At 45.7% G+C, this 22,057-nt stretch overlaps 1 protein-coding gene across 4 annotated transcripts in view; it reads left to right on the plus strand.

The window, feature by feature from the left end:
* Window positions 1-22,057, plus strand: part of ATG7 (autophagy related 7) — a 354,904-nt gene that overhangs the window by 135,837 nt on the left and 197,010 nt on the right. For all 4 annotated transcript variants that reach the window (XR_012231861.1, XM_073574239.1, XM_073574238.1 and 1 more), the window contains exon 13: window positions 15,065-15,259. Coding sequence is in view for 3 of the 4 variants with exons in the window: in XM_073574239.1 (XP_073430340.1) it covers window positions 15,065-15,259 (195 nt within the window). In the remaining variant the exon portion in view is untranslated. The remainder of the gene's footprint in view (window positions 1-15,064; window positions 15,260-22,057) is intronic.

Consider the following 22,057-nt stretch of genomic DNA (forward strand, 5'->3'; position numbering starts at 1 on the left):
TGTCGGCGCTGACCAGACATCATCGGGAATTAAGGGAGAGCAGCATGTTGCTGTTTACAGAGACCTGGCTCACCGAAGGTACTCCGGACACTGTTGTCTCGTTGGATGGCTTTAAACTCATTCGCGCGGACAGGACAAGGGAGAGCGGTAAGAGGAAAGGCGGAGGGCTGGCGATATTTGTGAATGATAGATGGTGTGACTCTAGGCACATCGTGGTCAAAGAGCAAACATGCTGTAAGGACATTGAGCTATTAGCTGTGGGCATGAGACCTTTTTATTTACCGAGGGAACTATCGCATGTAATCATGATAGCTGCATATGTCCCCCCTTCTGCGAAAGCTGATGCCGCCACTGAGGTCCTACAATCCACAGTGAGCATGATGCAGTCCCTTCACCCCCAAGCACTCCTTCTGGTTTCGGGAGACTTCAATCATGTGTCTCCAGCATCCATACTACCCGGTTGAACACAGTATGTTACCTGCCTCACTAGAGACAACAAAATATTGGACTTGTTCTTTGCCAATGTGAGAGGGGCATATGCCTCGTCAGCCCTACCGCCCCTTGGAAGATCGTATCACAACCTAGTGCACCTCAAACCCGTGTACAAGCCACTTGTACAGAGAGAACCTGCTGTCACTCGCACAGTGAGGATATGGACTGAGGAGAGTGATGATGCTCTGAGAGACTGCTTTGAAACAACCACTTGGGATGTGCTGCAAGATTCCTATGGTGATGACATGGATGGTCTCACACACTGTATAAAGGACTACATTAATTTCTGTGTAGACAACACGGTACCCACAAAAGTAGTGAGGTGCTTCTCTAACAATAAACCATGGATCACCCCGGAATAAAGACTCTTCTCAAAGAGAAGAAGTTGGCCTTCAGATCAGGTGACAAGGGCAGGCTGAGAGATGTGCAGAAAGATCTGAAGAATTTAATCAGGCAGGGAAAGGCTAATTATAAGAGAAAGATTGAACTGAAATTGTCACAGAAAAGGATTCATGAAGTCTGGGAGGGTCTAAAGTCTATATCTGGGCATAGACAGACTGTCTCCAGGATGGTTGTAGATAAAGAGGGGCTTAATGAACTTAATCTATTCTTTAACAGATTTAATCACACACTGGCTGCTCCTGCCCCTGCATACCATTCACACCTCTCTGCTACAATAACCTCACCCCCTGCTGCAGCTTGTCAACTGAGCCAGGGTCTGTTCTTCACAAGTACCCAGGTTGCAAAAGAACTGGATAAGATCAAAGTTTTGAAGGCTGCAGGTCCTGACAGCATCAGTGCAAGGCTAATCAAAACCTGCGGGCATCAGCTGAGTGAGATCATTACATATCTGTTCAATATGAGCCTGAGAATAGGTATAGTACCACAACTGTGGAAATTGTCGTGTGTGGTACCAGTTTCGAAGAAACCTTATCCGAAAAACCTTAATGACTATAAACCTGTAGCATTGACATCACACCTGATGAAGGTACTAGAGAGATTGGTTCTCACACGTCTCCGTCCTCTAGTGAGCTTGGATATGGACCCTCTCCAGTTTGCCTACAGGCCGGGCATTGGTGTGAATGATGCCATTATCCACCTTCTAGATAGGACTCTCTCTCACCTGGAGAAACCTGTGAGAATAATGTTCTTCGATTTCTCTAGTGCTTTTAATACCATACAGCCAGGTCTACTGAGAGACAAGCTGGGCCTTGTTGGTGTGGACCTCCAACTCTCCACCTGGATCCTTAACTACCTCACGAACCGACCTCAGTTTGTAAAAGTTCGGGACAGTGTGTCAGACACGGTGATCTGCAATACAGGGACAACTCAAGGTACAGTTCTTGCCCCTTTTCTCTTCACACTGTACACTGCGGATTTTAAGTGCAACTCATCTAGCTGCTACTTGCAGAAGTATTCTGATGACTCTGCAATAGTAGGCCTCATCACAGGAGGAGATGAAAGAGACTACAGAGATACTAACCAAGCTTTTGTGGAGTGGTGTCAGAGGAACCACCTTAGGATTAATTCCGGGAAGACCAAGTAATTGGTGGTGGACTTTCGCAAGGGAAAAAATCCACCAGTAGTGGTGAACATTCAGGGAAATGACATTGAGATAGTCGACACCTATAAGTACCTTGGTGTGATCCTCAATAATAAGCTTGACTGGGCCCATCACTTGGATGCAGTGTGCATGAAGGGCCACAGTAGGCTTTATCTGCTCAGAAGGCTGAGAGACTTCGGAGTTAGGGGGGCACTCCTTGCATCCTTCTTCAACTCTGTTGTGGCATCAGTCCTCTTTGGTGTGGCGTGCTGGGGTAGTGGCATATCAACCAGGGACAGGAATAGGCTGGACAAACTGATTAGAAGGGCCAGCTCTGTCCTGGGATGCCCCCTTGATCCAGTTCAGGAAGTAGGCAACAGGAGGATACTGGCCAAGGTGAGCTACATGGTGCAGAATGATTCCCATCCCATGCATGAGACCGTGACAAAGATGTGCAGTACTGTCAGTGACCGGCTACTTCATCCTAAATGTGAGAGGGAGCGCTATCAAAAGTCCTTCCTTCCTGCTGCAGTTAGGCTGTATAACCAGCACTGTCCAAAACGGAGAACGACCCAAACAGTGAACTGATAGATCCAAAGTTGTGATAGTCCGGTTATATCCTTTTTTTTCGTATATGTACCTACCTACTGTCAATGTAATGCCTTTATGTATCTGTACTTGTTCCTGCCTTGCTGCTGTAATGCTCTGAATTTCCCCATGATGGGACGATTAAAGGATTATCTTATCTTATCAGCCGAATGATTCACTGACTGCCGCCATCTTTGTACAGGAGGAACGCATGCACAGTTATAACGTGACCGCCGCTATCTGTCTGCACAAAGATGGCTGCGGTCTGATTTGCTGCACCTGCGCCAATTGTGCGCAGGTGCAGTGACTCATTTGGCTGATCTCGGCGGCAGATGCGCGACGTGTCTACAGGCAGAGGAAGCCGGTCACGTTAAAGGGGTTTTCCCACGAACTAAAGTTCATTTTAAAAATTGTCTGTCTGGCCGTGTACGGAGCATACCACATCTCCTGGGCAGGGGGGGAAGCAAAAGACACACTGACAATACAGCAGGGGATCACAGAGGATTAATTTTGTGAGGTAAAATTTCTCACGGACTGTTTTTAAAAAATATTTTAACTCACAAAATGTATCCTCTGCGATCTCCTGCTGTAATGTTAGTATTTTTTTTTTGCTTCCTCCCCTGCCCAGGAGCTGTGGTATAGACAGGTCAAAGAAGAGAGGACAGACTGGAAAAGTCAGCACATGGGGAAAGAGAGAGTGGATAGGTGGGTGAGAACATGGGGGGGGGGGGGGAAAGATTATCAACGCTGCAAAGCCTGCCCCCATCGTGACATTACCGCCCTCCCGATGCGATAGCATCGGGCCTCCATCTAGTCTAATATATATTTACCTTGTAAAGTCTTCATGTCCTGTTCCGTCTAGATGTGACCGGATCCCAGAATTCCAAGCGGCGGTAGTTCACTGACTGCCATATTTGGACACCCAATTGATGGGTGTCTCAATATGGATACTGCTGGTGGTACCAGGCGACAATACTGACATTAGAGCAGGGGATCACAGAGGATTCGTTTTGTGAGGTGAAATATTTCACTGAACGTTTTTAGACAATATTTTACCTCACAAAATGTATCCTCTGCGATCTCCTGCTTTAATGAGTCTTATCTTTTCCTTCCTCCCCTGCCCAGGAGCTGTGGTATGTTCTGTACACGGTCAGACACAGGGATGAGAGAGACAGAGCACAGGGGGGAAGACAGCTCAAACGGGACAGCACATGAAGGGAGAACACAGCACAGGAGAGAGACAGCAGACAAGGGGGATAGCACATGGGGTAGACAGGTCAAAGAAGAGAGAACAGACGGGAGAAGTCAGCACATGGGGAAAGAGAGCGTGGATAGGTGGGTGAGCACATGGGGGGGGATAGATTCTCAACGCTGCAAAGCCTGCCCCATCGTGACATTACTGCCCTCCCGACGCGATAGCGTCGGGCCTCCATCTAGTGCAGGGGTGGGGAACCTCAGGACCCAGGGCCATTTATGGCCCTCGATGACCTTTTATCCGGCCCCCGGGGCAGATTCTCAGGGACTGCAGTGTTTTGGCAGGGAGTTGTATTTTGATTGCCAACAGCTCATTAATTTCTTCTTGCTCTGTGAGCACACACGCGCAGTATTCACTACAGAACACTGAAGGGCATGCAATGAAAGATTACGTCCTGGATCCGTTTTTATACGGATCCGCCAAAATTTTGTCGTCCGCCGACATGCCCGGATGGGCAATGCAACGTTTTTTTGGCTGGGCGGATCCGCATTTTACACTGCGCATGCCCGGAGGAATTGACTCGGTCGGAATTTAACCCTAAACTCGGTTCTGGCGGCTGATAAAAATTCTCTCTCTCTTGTCAAAATAACGGTCCAGTGACACCCGTTTGTTTCAGTCCGCCAACGGATCCGTTTTCCGCCATTTTAGCGGATTTCAACTGAGCAAAAAAACGGATGTGTGAAACAGGCCTAAGTCGCTATGTGTGACGGGGCCCTAACAGTAAATGCCCGAATGCTTGGCGTGTCAAGAGGTACTGTTTCCAAAGTAATGACTGCGTTTGAAAGAGAAGGAAAAACGTCCCGCAGCAAAGCACAGGTCCGGTCGAAGTTGACTGAGAGAGACCGTCGGACTCTAAAGCGAATTGTGAGAGAGGATCGCAAGACCACGGCTCCGAAAATCACTGCTGAGCTCAATGAACACCTACAGAACACAGTTTCCACGGAAAACTGTTCGTCGGGAGCTGCACAAATCTGGATTCCACGGAAGAGCTGCAATTAGAAAACCGCTGCTCTCAATGACAAATTTTTCCAAGCGTTTAGAGTGGTGTAGAAACCTCCAGAATTGGTCCCTCGAGCAGTGGAAACGTGATATTCTCAGACGAATCATCGTTTACCCTGTTTCCGACCTCCAGCCGAGTGTACGTTTGGAGACAGCCGAAAGAAGCATTCCATCCAGACTGCCTTCTCCCAACCGTAAAACATGGCGGAGGTTCTGTGATGATCTGGGGTGCTATTTCGTGAAGATCTGCCGGGCCAATGATATCCCTTCATGGAAGAAATTTTGGGAGACCAAGTGCTTCCTATGGTTCAAGCACTGTTCCCGGAGGGGAACGCCATCTTTCAGGATAATGCACCAATTCATACAGCTAGAATCGTTAAAGCATGGAATGAGGAACATTGTTATGAAGTTGAGCATCTCATCTGGCCCCCACAATCCCCAGACCTCAATATTATTGAGCATTTATGGTCGATTTTACGAGATTCAAGTTAGACGTCGATTTCCATCGCCATCGTCGCTCAGAGAACTGGACGGTGGTTTAACGGCCTAAAATTCCTTTGGAAACAATTCACACCTTGCATGAATCCATACCTCGGAGAATTGAGGCTGTAGTCGCCGCAAAAGGTGGACCTATACCATATTAAACTAACTTTTGCTGATGTTTCCAGGTGTTTCCATTATTTTGTCCTATATATAATATATAGTGTGTGTATATGTGTGTGTGTGTGTGTGTGTGTGTGTGTGTGTATATATATATATATATATATGTATATGTATGTATGTATGTATATATTGTGGGGATGTGGCTCGCTTAGGTGCAGCGGGAGACAAATATGAGACAGGTTCTTCAACAGTGCTTGCGGTTTATTCACGGCATAAACGCACAAGGCAACGTAACACCAAACAAATAGCCTTTTAGCTCAGGCAAAATAACACAAAATGTCCGTAGTTGTAGACTCAGAGCAGGAGTCTCGGCACACATGGGAGGCTTAGTCCTCCCCACACACAACTCCCTGGTTCAGGAGCAGGCCACATTATAAGGCTGTAGCCACACCCACAAACTCAGCAGCTGACTGGTCACCTGACTGTGACCTCACCACAGGTCCTTCAAACAACCACAATAATAATATCTGGTACGCTTTACTTATGCCTTACATTATAGAGACAAGCCATTTATGAGGCACATATCTCCCATCGATTACACGACCCTTAGCCCTGCCACAATATATATATATATATATGTATGTGTGTGTATATATATATATATGCACTGTACATAATAAAAGAGACTATGTAATATATACGTGTGTGTGTGTGGCTATGCAATATCAATATATATATGTGAGTACTTGATTTTTATATTTTTACATGGCATGGTGCCCATCTATTAATCCTATTTTGCGCTGAATACATGTGATAGCTTTCTATTGCCTTTCTTGTTTGTTTTTGTAGGAAAAGTACAGCAACTAAAAACCAGCGATCCTGGCGTTTTTCTTTTCTTATTACTATCCCTATGGAACCATTTAAATCATGTGATATTTTGATTGAACTTTTGCGGACAAGACAATACTAAATGTTTAATTTTTTTCTTTTTCTCTACTTTAAGTGGAAATGGGGGGTGATTTTTAAGCTTTTTTTGATTTATATTTATAACATAATATATTGTATTATATAATTAATATAATATATATACTGAATCCTGTGTGTCACGGCCACAGGATTCCCTAACTGATCTCAACAGCACCATAGGCATATATGAGGCTGCCATCCCCCCGTCCAGTCTGTACATCGCATTCATACTCAGATCGCAACACTCAGATGGGTGAATTTGGGCTCTGGAATACTCTAGTATAAGAGCATACAGTTAAATTGTGGTTATTCGGTGAAGCCCATAGAGTAGGGGATACCTTGCTGACCACTGGGACCCTCAGGGATCCTGAGAATGGGCTCTTCAGCCTCTGCCTGAATGTAGCAAAGGGGCACATTCTCTATTTCCGCACCGGTCATTGTTTGAGACGGTCACTTTTCTCTGTCTGGCAGTCTTATAGACTGTAAATGATGGGAACGCCAAGCATGTACACCCCCAACAGTTCAAGGGCAGAACCCCAATCCCTGGATCCTTGGAGGTCCCAGCAGGCGGACCCCCACCGATCAGTAAATTATCCCCCATTCTATTTACACTCAGTATATTTATAAAACCTTTAGATCCGCATTTAGCAGAACATGTACAGAGGAAATAATAAATTTTATTTCTATAGCGCCAACATATTCCACAGCACTTTGCATTTCAGAGGGGACATGTACAGACGATAGACATTACAGCATAACAATAATCACATAGATCATAACAGATACCAAGAGGAATGAGGGCCCTGCTCGCAAGCTTACAGTCTATGAGGAAAATGGGGAGACACGAAAGGTTGGTGGTAACAGTAGCCCTGATTGTATGGACCAGCCATAATGTTAAGTGTGTAGCAGCACAGACACAGAGGGCTAATGGATGCATAAAGCATGTGGGAACATGATGCTGTCAACCTGGTTATGGTAAAACCTTGTTATGCCACACAGGGATAGATTAGGTTATTGTGTTGAGGCGGTAGGTCAGTCTGAATAAATGTGTTTTCAGGGCACGCTTAAAATTGTGGGGATTGGGGACTAATCGTATTGGCCTAGAAAGTGCATTCCAAAGAATTGGCGCAGCACGTGTATAGTCTTGGAGACGGGAGTGGGAGGTTCTGATTATTGAGGATGCTATCCTCAGGTCATCAGCAGAATGGAGGGTGCGGGTAGGGTGGTAGACTGAAACAAGGGAGAATATGTAGGGTGGTGCTGAGCCATGGAGAGTTTTGTGGGTGAGGGTAATAAGTTTGTACTGGATTCTGGAGTGGATGGGTAGCCAGTGTAATGCTGGCACAAAGTAGAGGCATCGGTGTAACGATTGGTGAGGAATATGATCCTGGCTGCAGCATTCAAGACAGATTGGAGAGGGGAGAGTTTTGTAAGAGGGAGACCGATTAGAAGAGAGTTACAATAGTCGAGACGAGAATGAATAAGAGAAACAGTAAGAGTTTTTGCGGAGTCAAAAGTAAGAAAAGGTCAAATTCTAGAAATGTTTTTGAGATGCAGATAACAAGAGCGAGCCAGTGATCGGATGTGGGGGGCAAAGGAAAGCTCTGAGTCAAGTATGACCCCAAGACAGCGGGCATGTTGCTGGGGAGTAATAGTGGAATCACACACGGAAATGGCAATGTCGGGTATAGGTACATTGGTAGCGGGAGGAAACACAAGGAGTTCAGTCTTTGACAGGTTCAGTTTCAGATATAGTGACGACATGATGTTAGACACAGCGTTTAGACAATCGCTGGTGTTTTCTAGAAAGGCTGGCGTGATGTCAGGAGAAGAAGCGTATAATTGGGTGTCATCAGCATAGAGATGATACTGGAAACCAAATCTACTGATTGACCAATAGGGGCAGTGTACAAAGAGAAGAGGAGAGGGCCTAGGACTGATCATTGAGGGACCCCAACAGTAAGTGGAAGATGAGAGGAGGAGGAACCGGCAAAAGATACAGTAAAGGAGCTGTCAGAGAGATAGGAGGAGAACCAGGAGAGAACGGTGTCCTTGAGGCCAATGGAACGGAGCATAGTGAGGAGGAGCTGATGATTCAGTGTTGAATGCTGCAGAGAGATCCAAGAGAATTAGCATGGAGTAATTACCATTTGATTTAGCTGTTAGTAGATCATTAGAGACTTTAGTGAGGGCAGTTTCAGTAGCGTGTAAAGAGCGGAAACTGGATTGGAGAGGATCGAGAAGACAGTTATCAGAGAGATAGCGGATAAGACGGGAGTGGACCAGGCGTTCCAGGAGTTTAGAAATTAAGGGAAGATTAGAGACAGGTCTATAGTTAGCGGCACAGTTTTGGTCGAGGGATGGTTTTTTAAGTAGTGGATGTATGATGGCATGCTTAACCCCTTCACCCCAAGGGTGGTTTGCACATTCATGACCGGGCCAATTTTTACAATTCTGACCACTGTACCTTTATGAGGTCATAACTCTGGAACGCTTCCATGGATCCCGGTGATTCTGACATTGTTTTCTCGTGACATATTGTACTTCATGTTAGTGGTAAAATTTAATTCAAATAACTTGCGTTTATTTGTGGAAAAAACGGAAATTTGGCAAAAATTTTGAAAATTTCGCAATTTTACAACTTTGAATTTTTATGCCCTTAAATCACAGAGATAGGCACACAAAAAACTTGATAACTAACATTTCCCACATGTTTACTTTACATCAGCACAATTTTGGAACCAAAATTTTTTTTTGTTAGGAAGTTATAAGGGTTAAAAGTTGACCAGCGATTTCTCATTTTTACAACACCATTTTATTTTTAGGACCACATCACATTTGAGGTCACTTTGAGGGGTCTATATGATAGAAAATACCCAAAAGTGACACCATTCTAAAAACTGCACCCCTTAAGGTGCTCAAAACCACATTCAAGAAGCTTATTAACCCTTTAGGTGCGTCACAGGAATTTTTTTGAATATTTTAAAAAAAAATGAACATCTAACTTTTTTTCACAAAAAAAATACTTCATGTTCAATTTTTTTTATTTTACCAAGGGTAACAGGAGAAATTGGACTGCAAAATTTATTGTGCAACTTGTCCTGAGCACGCTGATACCTGATATGTGGGGGGGGGGGGGGGGACTGTTTCGGCGCATGGCAGAGCTCAGAATGGAAGGAGCGCCGTTTGACTTTTTCATTGCAAAATTGGCTGGAATTCAGATCGGACGCCATGTCACGTTTGGAGAGTCCCTGATGTACCTAAACAGTGGAAACCCCCTACAAGTGACCCCATTTTGGAAAATAGACCCCCCCCAAGGAACTTATCCTAGATATGTGGTGAGAACTTTGAACCCACAAGGGCTTTACAGAAGTTTATAACATACAGCCGTACAATTAAAAAATCATATTTTTTCCACAAAAATGATCTTTTCACCCTCAATTCTTATTTTTCCAAGGGTAACAGGACCCTAAAAGTTATTGTGCAATTTGTCCTGAGTACGCTGAAACCCAACATGTGGGGGTAAACCACTATTTGGGCGCATGGCAGAGCTCGGAAGGGAAGCAGCGCCATTTGACGTTTTTGGCTGGAATTGAGATCGGACACCATGTCGCGATTGGAAAACCCCTGATGTACCTAAACAGTGGAAACCCCCCACAAATGACCCCATTTTGGAAACGAGACCCCCTAAGGAACTTATCTAGATGTGTGGTGAGCACTTTGAACCCCCAAGGGCTTCACAGAAGTTTATAACGCTCGGACGTGAAAATAAAAAAATCATTTTTTTTCCACAAAAATGATATTTTTGCCCCCAATTTTTTATTTTCCTAAGGGTAACAGGAGAAATTGGACCCCAAAAATTGTTTTGCAATTTGACCTGAGTAGGCTGATACCCTACATGTGGGGGTAAAACACTGTTTGGGCGCATGGCAGAGCTTGGAAGGGAAGGAGCACCATTTGACTTTTTCAACTCAGAATTGGCTGCAATTGAGATCACACGCCATGTTGCATTTGAGAAGCCCCTGATGTGCCCAAACAGTGGAAACCCCCAATTCTAACTCTAACCCGAACCCCAACACACCCCTAACCCTAATCTCAGCCCTAACTCTAGCCCTAGCCCTACCCTAGCCCTAACGGAAAAATGGAAATAAATACATTTTTTTTTATTTTATTATTTTTCCCTAACTAAGGGGGTGATAACGGGGGGTTTGATTTACTATTTATGGCGGATTTTTATGTTTGGCAGCTGTCACACGCTAAAAGACGCTTTTTATTGTAAAAATAGTTTTTGCATCACCACATATTGAGAGCTCTAATTTTTCCGTATTTTGACCCACAGAGTCATGTGAGGTCTTATTTTTTGCGGGACGAGTTGACGTTTTTATTGGTACCATTTTTGGGCACGTGACATTTTTTAATCACTTTTTATTCCGATTTTTGGGACGCAGAATGAACGAAAACTAGCGTTTCATGAATTTCTTTTGGGGGGGTGCGTTTACACCGTTCCGCGTGCGATAAAATTGATAAAGCGGTTTTATTCTTCGGGTCAGTACGCTTACAGAGATACCTTATTTAGGTCGTTTTTTTATGTTTTGTCGGTTTTATGCAATGAAAACTATTTTATATAAAAAATAATTATTTTTGCATCGCTTTATTCTGCGAGCTATAACTTTTTTATTTTTTCGCTGATGATGCTGTGTGGCGGCTCGTTTTTTGCGGGACAAGATGACGTTTTCAGCAGTACCATGGATATTTATGGCTTTCCTATAGAGTATTATAAAGAATTTCAAAAGGAACTCATCCCACACTTAACTAATGCCCTGAATTTTATTAAATCAGAAGGAAAATGCAGCACAGATATGCTGAGAGCCACAATAGTGGTGATTCCCAAACCAGATAAAGATCCGACCAAAATCGAAAATTATAGGCCTATTTCTCTCCTAAATGTGGATATCAAGATCTATGCAAAAATATTAGCAGAAAGATTACAGGACGTTGTTCCATTCCTTATACATCCCGATCAAGTCGGTTTTGTAAAATCTAGGCAAACTTCAGACAGTTCTAGAAGTGTCCTGCATCACTTATATTCATGCTACAAAAATAGGATTTCCAGTTTGTTTGTAGCTCTTGACGCTGAAAAGGCCTTTGACCGGATCAATTGGGCCTATGCCTTTACAGTATTGGAGAAAATGGGTTTTGGTGGGGAGATGATGAGAAGTATTCGAGCTTTATACTCTCGACCATCTGCCTCTGTGCTGGTCAACAACACGATGTCAGATACATTTTTTATAACTAATGGGACAAGACAGGGATGTCCTCTATCCCCAATAATTTTTATCCTGAGCCTGGAACCTTTGGCTCAAATGATAAGGGATTCTGGTGAAGTACACGGTGTACAATTGAAAGATTCAGAGCATAAGATTAACCTCTATGCAGATGACATTATACTCACACTGACAAATCCAACTGATTCCCTGGAAAAGATATGGGATATCATAAATTTATTTGGCTCAGTTTCATACTATAAATTAAATGTAAAAAAGACTAATGTTCTATCACTTTTCCTTTCAGCCTCTACGAAACAGCAACTAAGAGACAAGTATCCCTTTAATTGGGACTGTACCAGGATACCGTACTTAGGAATTTGGCTCACAGGTAATCCCATGCATATGAGTGAGGTAAACATGGACCATCTTCTACAGTCTCTCGACCTTAAGTTGAAGGAACTGTCGAAGACCCCAGCCGCATGGATGGGCAGAATAGTGCTATACAAGATGTTCTGCCTACCCAAAGTCCTGTTTTTATACAGGAACGTCCCTCTGCCTATATCTGTACAGTATATACAAAAACTAACACACCAGATGAACAAATTTATTTGGAACAATGGGAAACCTAGAGTGAAAAAGCGCACTTTACTTAAATCCAAGGAGAAAGGGGGGGTGGCCATACCAGATCTTGAGGCATATTATTATGCCACTATGACTGAACTGACAAAAGGCTGGTTTGTGGAACAGACAGACCTGGGGTGGCCAAATATTGAAAGGGATATGATGCCCAATAGGGAACCAGTTTTATTCATAGCCTACTTCCTTCTACATAGAAGGGAAATTATGAAAATAGATAATCCCATACTTAAGGCCTCTATGTTGTGCTGGTCGTGTGTATGCAAAAGAAAGACTAACTCTTCCTCTTTTTCACTCGAGAGGTTGAGACTCCCTTATCTGTCTCCTGTCAGGACTTCTTTAAGATCTATGTTCGACAGCTGGACCAAATTTCCGATCACTTTTGTAGATGACTTGATGGACAATAACAGAGTCATACCCTTTGAGTCATTAAAGAATAGATTTGGGGTTCCCAATTCGGAGTATATGACATATCTCCTACTCAAGGAAGAATACAACAAATATAAGAAATACCTTTTTAGAGTGGTTCCAATTGACCATACTATTAACAATTTTTTATTTAATATGTCATCTAGACATAAGAGTTATCTTAGACCCTTATACAATAGCCTGACCAACAAAGACACCTTCACTAATGAAGGATGCTTTGAAAAATGGGAAACCACATTACAGAGACAGATATATGGTCCTCAGTGGATCTCCTCTCTTAAAATTGCAATCAAATCCACAAGATGTATGAATATACTAGAAACGCATTACAAATTAATTCATAGATATTACCTTACCCCAAATAGATTGAAACATTTTGGAGGGGGGGGATCTGGAATGTGTTGGCGTAACTGTGGATCTCAGGCAGATTTATTACATGTTTTTTGGGGATGCCCTATGCTGAAGTTGTACTGGTCCAGGGTGTTCGATTTGCTTTCACTCATATGCAATTGGTGTATTCAACCACAACCTGCTCTAGCCTTGTTACTAATAGATATACATAGACTTAAAAGAAATAAATTCCTGGCGGCTCATATCCTTATGTCTGCAGCCTTCCTTATAGCGAAGGGTTGGAACAGGAAGCAACCTCCAGACATTGTCACCCTTATTTTATTGGTGGACAAACACTGTGTCTACGAGAAAATTCATTATATTAATAAAGGCTTAATTAAAATATTTGATGACAGATGGTATAAATGGATGGAACTAAAGTCTAAAATAGAAAAAGATTTCATATCCTGAACTCATATTTTACTTCTTATGGTTTATGATGTGCCAATATCTCACATATTCAAGTGCCTAAATTTACTTTTCTTTTTATTATTTCTTTCTGGTACTATTTGTTTAGTGTTTACTATATTTACTCTCAATGTTGATATACTATTGAAATGTCATCATATTGTGATGTATTCATATTTTTTTACATCAATACAATAACTTACTTAGATGGGTCTGTACAAGTGTAAATTTTACATTTTGCCTACTATTCTGAAAATTCTAATAAAAATTATTGTTAAAGATATTTATATGCGTCTTTTTGATCGCGCGTTATTACACTTTTTGTTTGGCGGTATGATAATAAATCATTTTTTGCTTCGTTTTTTATTTTTATTTTTTAAGGGGTTCGCTAAAGGGGTTAACTAATGGGACAGTTTTATAGGGCGAGTCGTTACGGACGCGGCAATTTATTTCTAAAAAATGGATTTATTTGGGGGAATATATATATTTTTTTTTTTTTTCTAATTTATTTGGCGATTTTTTTTTTTTTTTTTTTTTTTAAATTTATTTTAACACTTTTTTAAAAATTTTTTTTAACTTTATTAAATAGTCCCAGGTGGGACATCACTGTCCTGTGACAGATCGCTGATCTGTCACATCACAGATCACTGTGACAGATCAGCAATCTGTCACAGGCACTGCAGAAGGCTTCATCATGCCTGCGCTTTGCAGGCACTGTGGAAGCCAGCTTCCTGCAGGCCCCCGTCGCCATCTTGGATTCGGGGGCCTGCAGGAAAGGAGCCCCCCGCAGCAGCGCTGCACATTGCGCTGCCGTGGGGGGCTCAGGGAAGCACGGAGGGAGCCCCCTCCCTGCCGATGCTTCCCTTTAACCCCCGGTACACCGCGATCATGTTTGATCGCGGTGTGCAAGGGGTTAACGTGTCGGGGGCGGTCCGTGACCGCCCCTGACACATTGTGCCGATTGTCAGCTGTGATAATCAGCTGACACCCGGCCGCGATCAGCGGTGCTCACCACGTGGGCGCCGCTGATCGCGGTAGACGTACTATCCCGTCCATGGGCATAGGGGCCCGGGGCCCATGGACGGGATAGTACGTCTCATGTCAGGAAGGAGTTAAATGAGGAGGGAAAGATACCAGAAGAGAGAGGTTAAATATTTTAGTTAGGTGAGGGGTGACAGCAGGGGAAAGGGACTGGTGGAGATGTGACGGAAATGGGTCACTGGTGCAAGTGGTTGGGCGAGAAGATGCAAGGAGCCTGCTTACTTCTTCTTCTGTGACTGGTTCAAAATCAGAGAGTGAGCTAGATGCAGTGGGGGAGGCAGGACAGTGCGTGGTATGAGGTGATTGGGAGATAATTTCCTGTCGGATCTGGTCAATTTTTTCTTTGAAGTAATTGGCCAGAAATGTCTCCATCCCCTGTTAGTTTGGACGCCTTCTGTATAATGGATACAAGAATTAATAATTTTTGTTTTTTTTGCCCTTTTTTAGATAACTAATGGATTTAACATGAGTATTCCAATGCCGGGTCATTCTGTGAATTTCTCTGAGGAGACTCTGAATCAAGCGGCTAAAGAAGTAGATAAACTGGAGACTCTCATCGCGGAGCATGACGTGGTTTTTCTACTAATGGACACACGGGAAAGTCGATGGCTGCCCACTGTCATTGCTGCAAGTCAGAAAAAGGTAATGCTTTATTAATAGGTTTAAAAGGGGGATTGTCCATTTTCAGACAGAATTTGGGCACAGGCAGGTAATAGTTTATTTGCCTATTCTTTAAGGGGGTCTTCCAGTGTCAGAAAAACCCTGTCCCCATTTGGATTTAGATATGTAACAAATGGTTCTATACGCGCCCTCCCCAGGTCCAGAACAGAGTCTCTGCTGCTGTTTAGTTCCACTTACCAAATGTCTGTCTGAAAACCTCCTGACCTGTGGATATGCCGGTCTCTTATTTTCCATTTCACACTGAATGTTTGATTATGGTTACATGATGGAAAAACCAGTCCCATTTCCTTGGCCCTTGTAGTATGACTTGAGTATAAGGGGCTTTTATACGAGTCATACAGGAATCTTCTGGTACGGAGGGGAAAATGTTGCCAGGAGCTGTGGGCTTTTGTAATACTATCCACCTTGTATTGTGGTGACTCCACTCACGGGTTTTATGGCCAGAGGTTGGAAAGGGTCCTGATCTGCGCCTTGGTTTTATGAGGTTGGGCAGTGACTCAGCCTCTGCTCACCTAGAAAAGGGAAGGAAACGTGTACTATTGCTGCTATGAAGCTAAAACATTTTTTTTATTCAACTTTAGATCCTATTATGATAAAAATTACATGTGGCTGAGTTTACTATTATTTTATACTATTCTTTTACTTCTCTTGAAGACGGTTGTCACATTTTCAAGAGTGCTCCGCTCCCATGACGGTCATCTTACTCTAGGGGGGGAACAGTGCACTCGTGATGGGAAAAAAAGTTTCGACAAGCAGGATGGTGGTCCGAAACATGGGCTCATCGATGCTAGCACAGGCAGCTTTTCCTGTGCAGCATCAGAACAACGCTGGGGAACTGATGCGATCCAGCTTCACTGCTGTCCCTTGGAAATTCTACAGTGGGTACGGAAAGTATTCAGACCCCTTTAAATTTGTCACTCTTTGTTTCATTGCAGCCACTTGGTAAATTCAAAAAGTTCATTTTTTTCCTCATTAATGTACACTCTGCATCCCATCTTGACTGAAAGAAACAGAAATGTAAATTTTTTCCCAAAATTTATTAAAAAAGAAAAACTGATATCACATGGTCATAAATATTCAGACCCTTTGCTGAGACACTCATATTTAAGTCACATGCTGTCCATTTCCTTGTGATCCTCCTTGAGATGGCTCTACTCATTCACTGAAGTCCAGCTGTGTTTAATTAAACTGATAGGACGTGATCTGTAAAGGCACACACCTGTCTATATAAGATCTCACAGCTCACAGTGCATGTCAGACCAAATGAGAATCATGAGGTCAAAGGAACTGGCCAAGGAGCTCAGAGACAGAATTGTGGCAAGGCACAGATCTGGCCAAGGTTACAAAAGAATTTCTGCAGCACTCAAGGTTCCTAAGAGCACAGTGGACTCCATAATCCTTAAATGGAAGAAGTTTGGGACCACCAGAAGTCTTCCTAGACCTGGCCGTCCAGCCAAACTGAGCAACCGTGGGAGAAGAGCCTTCGTGAGAGAGGTAAAGAAGAACCCCAAGAATCACAGTGGCTCCACAGATGCAGTAGGGAGATGGGGAAAAAGTTCCAAAAAGTCTACTATCAATGCAGCCCTCCACCTTTCGGGCCTTTATCCTGCTCAATACAATACCAACAGTGAAACATGGTGGTGGCAGCATCATGCTATGGAGGTGTTTTTAAGCTGCAGGGACAGGACGACTGCTTGCAATTGAAGGAAACAAGAATGCGGCTAAGTACAGAGAGATCCTGGATGAAAACCTCTTCTAGAGTGCTCTGGACCTCAGACTTGGCCGGAGGTCCCCTTCCAACAAGACAATGACCCTAAGCACAGAGCTAAAAGAACAAAGGAGTGGCTTCAGAACAACTCTGTGACCATTCTTGACTGGCCCAGCCAGAGCCCTGACCTAAACCCAATTGAGCATCTCTGGAGAGACCTGAAATTGGCTGTCCACCAACGTTCACCATCCAACCTGACGGAACTGGAGAGGATCTGCAAGGAAGAATGGCAGAGGATCCCCAAATCCTTGTTGCGTCATTCCAAAGAAGACTCATGGCTGTACTAGCTCAAAGGGTGCTTCTACTCAATACTGAGCAAAGGGTCTGAATACTTATGGCCATGTGATATTTCATTTTTATTCTTTTTCCAGAAATTTGCAAAAATTTCTACATTTCTATTTTTTTCAGGCAAGATGGGGTGCAGACTGGACAATAATAAGAAAAAAATGAACTTTTTTGAATTTACCAAATGGCTGCAATGAAACAAAGAGTGAAAAATTTAACCCCTTAATGACTGGAGCTTTTTCCGGTTTTGTTTTTTGCTCCTCTTCTTCCAAAAGCCATAACTTTTTTTTTTTTTTATTTTTCCCTCAATATGGCCAAGTGGGGGCTTATTTTTTGCGGGACGAGTTGTACTGTTAATGCAATGTCGTGGCGACCCAAAAAACATAATTCTGGCGTTTTGATTTTTTTTTTTCCTCGCTACGCCATTTAGCGATCGAGTTAATCCTTTTTTCATTGATAGATCGGGCGATTCTGAACACAGCGATACCAAATATGTGTAGGTTTGATTTTTTTTTTTTTTTTTAATTTATTTTGATTGGGACTAAAGGGGATTGAATTAAACTTTATGATTTTATTTTTTTTAAACACTTTCTTTTTTTTTTTTTTTTACTTTTGGCATGCTTCAATAGCCTCCATAGGAGGCTAGAAACATCCCGTACTTGATCGGCTTTGCTACATATAGGCGATGCTCAGATTGTCTATATGTAGCAGAAATACAGCATTGACATGAGCGCCGACCACAGGGTGGTGCTCATAGCACTCTGCCATCAACAACCATAGATGTCTTGAGGAAACCTCTGGTTGTCATGGCAACGCGTCGCTGACCTGATCACGTGATGTGGGGGTCGGCGATGTGATCATTTCCGACCGGGTGCCGAAAGTTGTAGCTAAATGCCGCTGTCAGCGTTTGACAGCGGGATTTAACTAGTTAATAGGCGCGGGCGGATCGCGATTCTGCCCGCACCTATTGTAGGCACATGTCAGCTGTTTATAACACTGCCGGAGCCCACCTCAAAGCAGGGGATACTGCCCGCTGACGTACTAGCCCATCAGCGGTCAGTAAGAGGTTAATGGGGTCTGAATACTTTCCATACCCACTGTATAGCAGAGGTCCCCAACCTGTGGCTCGCAGCAGTCTGCCAGCTTGGGTGCTAATTTAGTACCAGGTTTAGCAAACAAGTATGAAGAGCAGGTCTGAAAGTGCATATTCTGGCCTGGGGGGTTTGGAGATAATCCAAGTTTGGTAAACTGGAGATCAGAAGATTCGCCTGTCATAGAAGGTACTTGAAGCTGGATGTCATTATTTATTTATTATTATTTATTATACACACACACACACACACACACACACACACACACACACACACACACACACACACACACACACATATATACACACACACACACACACATATATACACACACACACATATATACACACACATATATATATATACACACACATATATATATATACACACACACACACACACACACACACACACACACACACACACACATATATACACACACACACATATATACACACACATATATATATATATACACACACACACACATATATATATACACACACATATACACACACACACACACACACACACGTATGTGTGTGTGTATACACCTATTCTACGTGTATACCTGTATTCTATCTTTTGTATTACAACCTGTCAGGCTAAGTGCACACGTAGCAGAAAATTTCTGCTTAAAAACCTGACTCCCTTCCCAGAAACCGTGCGTTTTTTTCTGTGCGGTTTTTGTGCAGAAAACGTGCGGTTTTTATGCGTTTTTCCGCGCGTTTTCAAAACGCATAGAACTAGCCAGAAGCGTGGAAAATCCGTGAAATTAATGAGCATGCTGCGTTTTTTTCACGGTAGTAAACGCATCAATATGCATAAAAAGTGCAAAATACATAGAAATGAATGGGAAGCTTATTTTTAGTGGTTTTATAGCGGTTTTTGTTGAAAAAAAAAGCTAAAAACACCGCTAAAAAAGCTGTGTGTGAACACAGCCCATTGTGATTTTACATGAATTGCCGGCTTTTCAGAGGACACCGGTGGGTATACATCGGGCAGCACTTGCAAGGTAGCGTGGCGCAAGTGCTGTGCGGTTTTTTGTTTTTTTTTCCCCCCACCCTCTCCTCGTAGCTATTGACTTGCATTGGCGAGTCTCGTCCGAGATACCCAGCAATACACAGCATTCTGCGATTTATTTCTCAGGCCAATTTCGGCTGAGAAAAAAAGTGTTGCAGATGAGATGTCACCTATTGAATAACATTGGTCCGAGTGCAATCCGATTTTTTTTTTTGCAGTCTGTGTTTCTCGCCAATGAGTATGAGCCCTAATAAAGAATGTGTAACCTCCGCGCTTCCTGGTAAGAGACTGTCACCTCTCAGACTGCAGCTGTGGCGAGTAACATAAGGCAAGGAGCAGTGAGCAATGCCAACTAATTACCTCTCCATTCTTGAGAACAGAGCCCATAGCTTACTCCCCCTCTCTCACTCTTTACTACCTTCCTCTCTCGCGCCGGCAGTCTTGGCTCGCGCCCTCTGGCGCCGGCAGTCTTGGCTCGCGCCCTCTGGCGCCGGCAGTCTTGGCTCGCGCCCTCTGGCGCCGACAGTCTTGGCTCGCGCCCTCTGGCGCCGGCAGTCTTGGCTGGCGCCGGCAGTCTTGGCTCGCGCCCTCTGGCGCCAACAGTCTTGGCTCGCGCCCTCTGGCGCCGGCAGTCTTGGCTCGCGCCCTCTGGCGCCGGCAGTCTTGGCTCGCGCCCTCTGGCGCCGGCAGTCTTGGCTCGCGCCCTCTGGCGCCGGCAGTCTTGGCTCGCGCCCTCTGGCGCCGGCAGTCTTGGCTCGCGCCCTCTGGCGCCGGCAGTCTTGGCTCGCGCCCTCTGGCGCCGGCAGTCTTGGCTCGCGCCCTCTGGCGCCGGCAGTCTTGGCTCGCGCCCTCTGGCGCCGGCAGTCTTGGCTCGCGCCCTCTGGCGCCGGCAGTCTTGGCTCGCGCCCTCTGGCGCCGGCAGTCTTGGCTCGCGCCCTCTGGCGCCGGCAGTCTTGGCTCGCGCCCTCTGGCGCCGGCAGTCTTGGCTCGCGCCCTCTGGCGCCGGCAGTCTTGGCTCGCGCCCTCTGGCGCCGGCAGTCTTGGGTCTCTCTTGTAAGTCCTAAACTGCTGTAACCAAACAGTCACTTTATAAATGTACAGAAGCAGTAAGGCTGCGTTCACATGTTGCGTTTTTTTTCACGGTGATTTTCCGCTGCAAAAATGCTAAGAAAAAGCATCCCATACAATCCTAAGGGATTACGCAATGCTGTCCTAATGCTGTGGATTTTTCCGCTGCAGAATCGCATTGTGCTAAAATCCGCAGCATGCCCATTCTTTTTGCGGAATGGCGGCGATTCCGCACCCATAGGAATGCATTGATCCGCTTACTTTCCGCATGTGGCTATGCCCACCATGCAAAAAGTGAGCGTCTCATGTGTGGATGGTACCCAGGGTCTGGAGGAGAGGAGACTGTCCTCCAGGCCCTGGGTACCATAATCCTGCAAAAAATAGAATAAAAATAAAAAATAGTGATATACTCACCCTGCGGCGGCCCCCGGAGTCCTTCCTGCCTCTCACCGTGCTCCCGGCATCTCCCTGTCCCAGTGATGCTTAGCGCGAATGACCGCGAGGACGTCGCACTCTCGCAAGCGTCCCGCGGGCACGAGACATCCCCGGCCGCGAGACTACCCGCGGGCGCGAGACATCCCCGGCCGCGAGACATCCCCGGCCGCGAGACTACACGCGGGTACGAGACATCCCCGGCCGCGAGACTACACGCGGGTACGAGACATCCCCGGCCGCGAGACTACCCGCGGGCGCGAGACATCCCCGGCCGCGAGACATCCCCGGCCGCGAGACTACCCGCGGGTGCGAGACATCCCCGGCCGCGAGACATCCCCGGCCGCGAGACTACCCGCGGGCACGAGACATCCCCGGCCGCGAGACATCCCCGGCTGCGAGACTACCCGCGGGCGCGAGACTATCCCCGGCCGCGAGACTACCCGCGGGCGCGAGACTACCCGCGGGCGCGAGACATCCCCGGCCGAGAGACTACCCGCGGGCACGAGACATCCCCGGCCGCGAGACTACCCGCGGGCACGAGACATCCCCGGCCGCGAGACTACCCGCGGGTGCGAGACATCCCCGGCCGCGAGACATCCCCGGCTGCGAGACTATCCCCGGGCGCGAGACTATCCCCGGCCGCGAGACTACCCGCGGGCGCGAGACTACCCGCGGGCGCGAGACATCCCCGGCCGAGAGACTACCCGCGGGCACGAGACATCCCCGGCCGCGAGACTACCCGCGGGCACGAGACATCCCCGGCCGCGAGACTACCCGCGGGCGCGAGACATCCCCGGCCGCGAGACTAACCGCGGGCGCGAGACATCCCCGGCCGAGAGACTACCCGCGGGCACGAGACTACCCGCGGGCGCGAGACTACCCGCGGGCACGAGACATCCCCGGCCGCGAGACTACCCGCGGGCACGAGACATCCCCGGCCGCGAGACTACCCGCGGGCGCGAGACATCCCCGGCCGCGAGACATCCCCGGCCGCGAGACTACCCGCGGGTGCGAGACATCCCCGGCCGCGAGACATCCCCGGCCGCGAGACTACACGCGGGTACGAGACATCCCCGGCCGCGAGACTAC

Source organism: Dendrobates tinctorius, unplaced genomic scaffold, assembly GCF_039654945.1.
Source record: "Dendrobates tinctorius isolate UK_male_01 unplaced genomic scaffold, ASM3965494v1 ptg000038l, whole genome shotgun sequence".
In the NCBI taxonomy this organism is placed as follows: domain Eukaryota; kingdom Metazoa; phylum Chordata; class Amphibia; order Anura; family Dendrobatidae; genus Dendrobates; species Dendrobates tinctorius.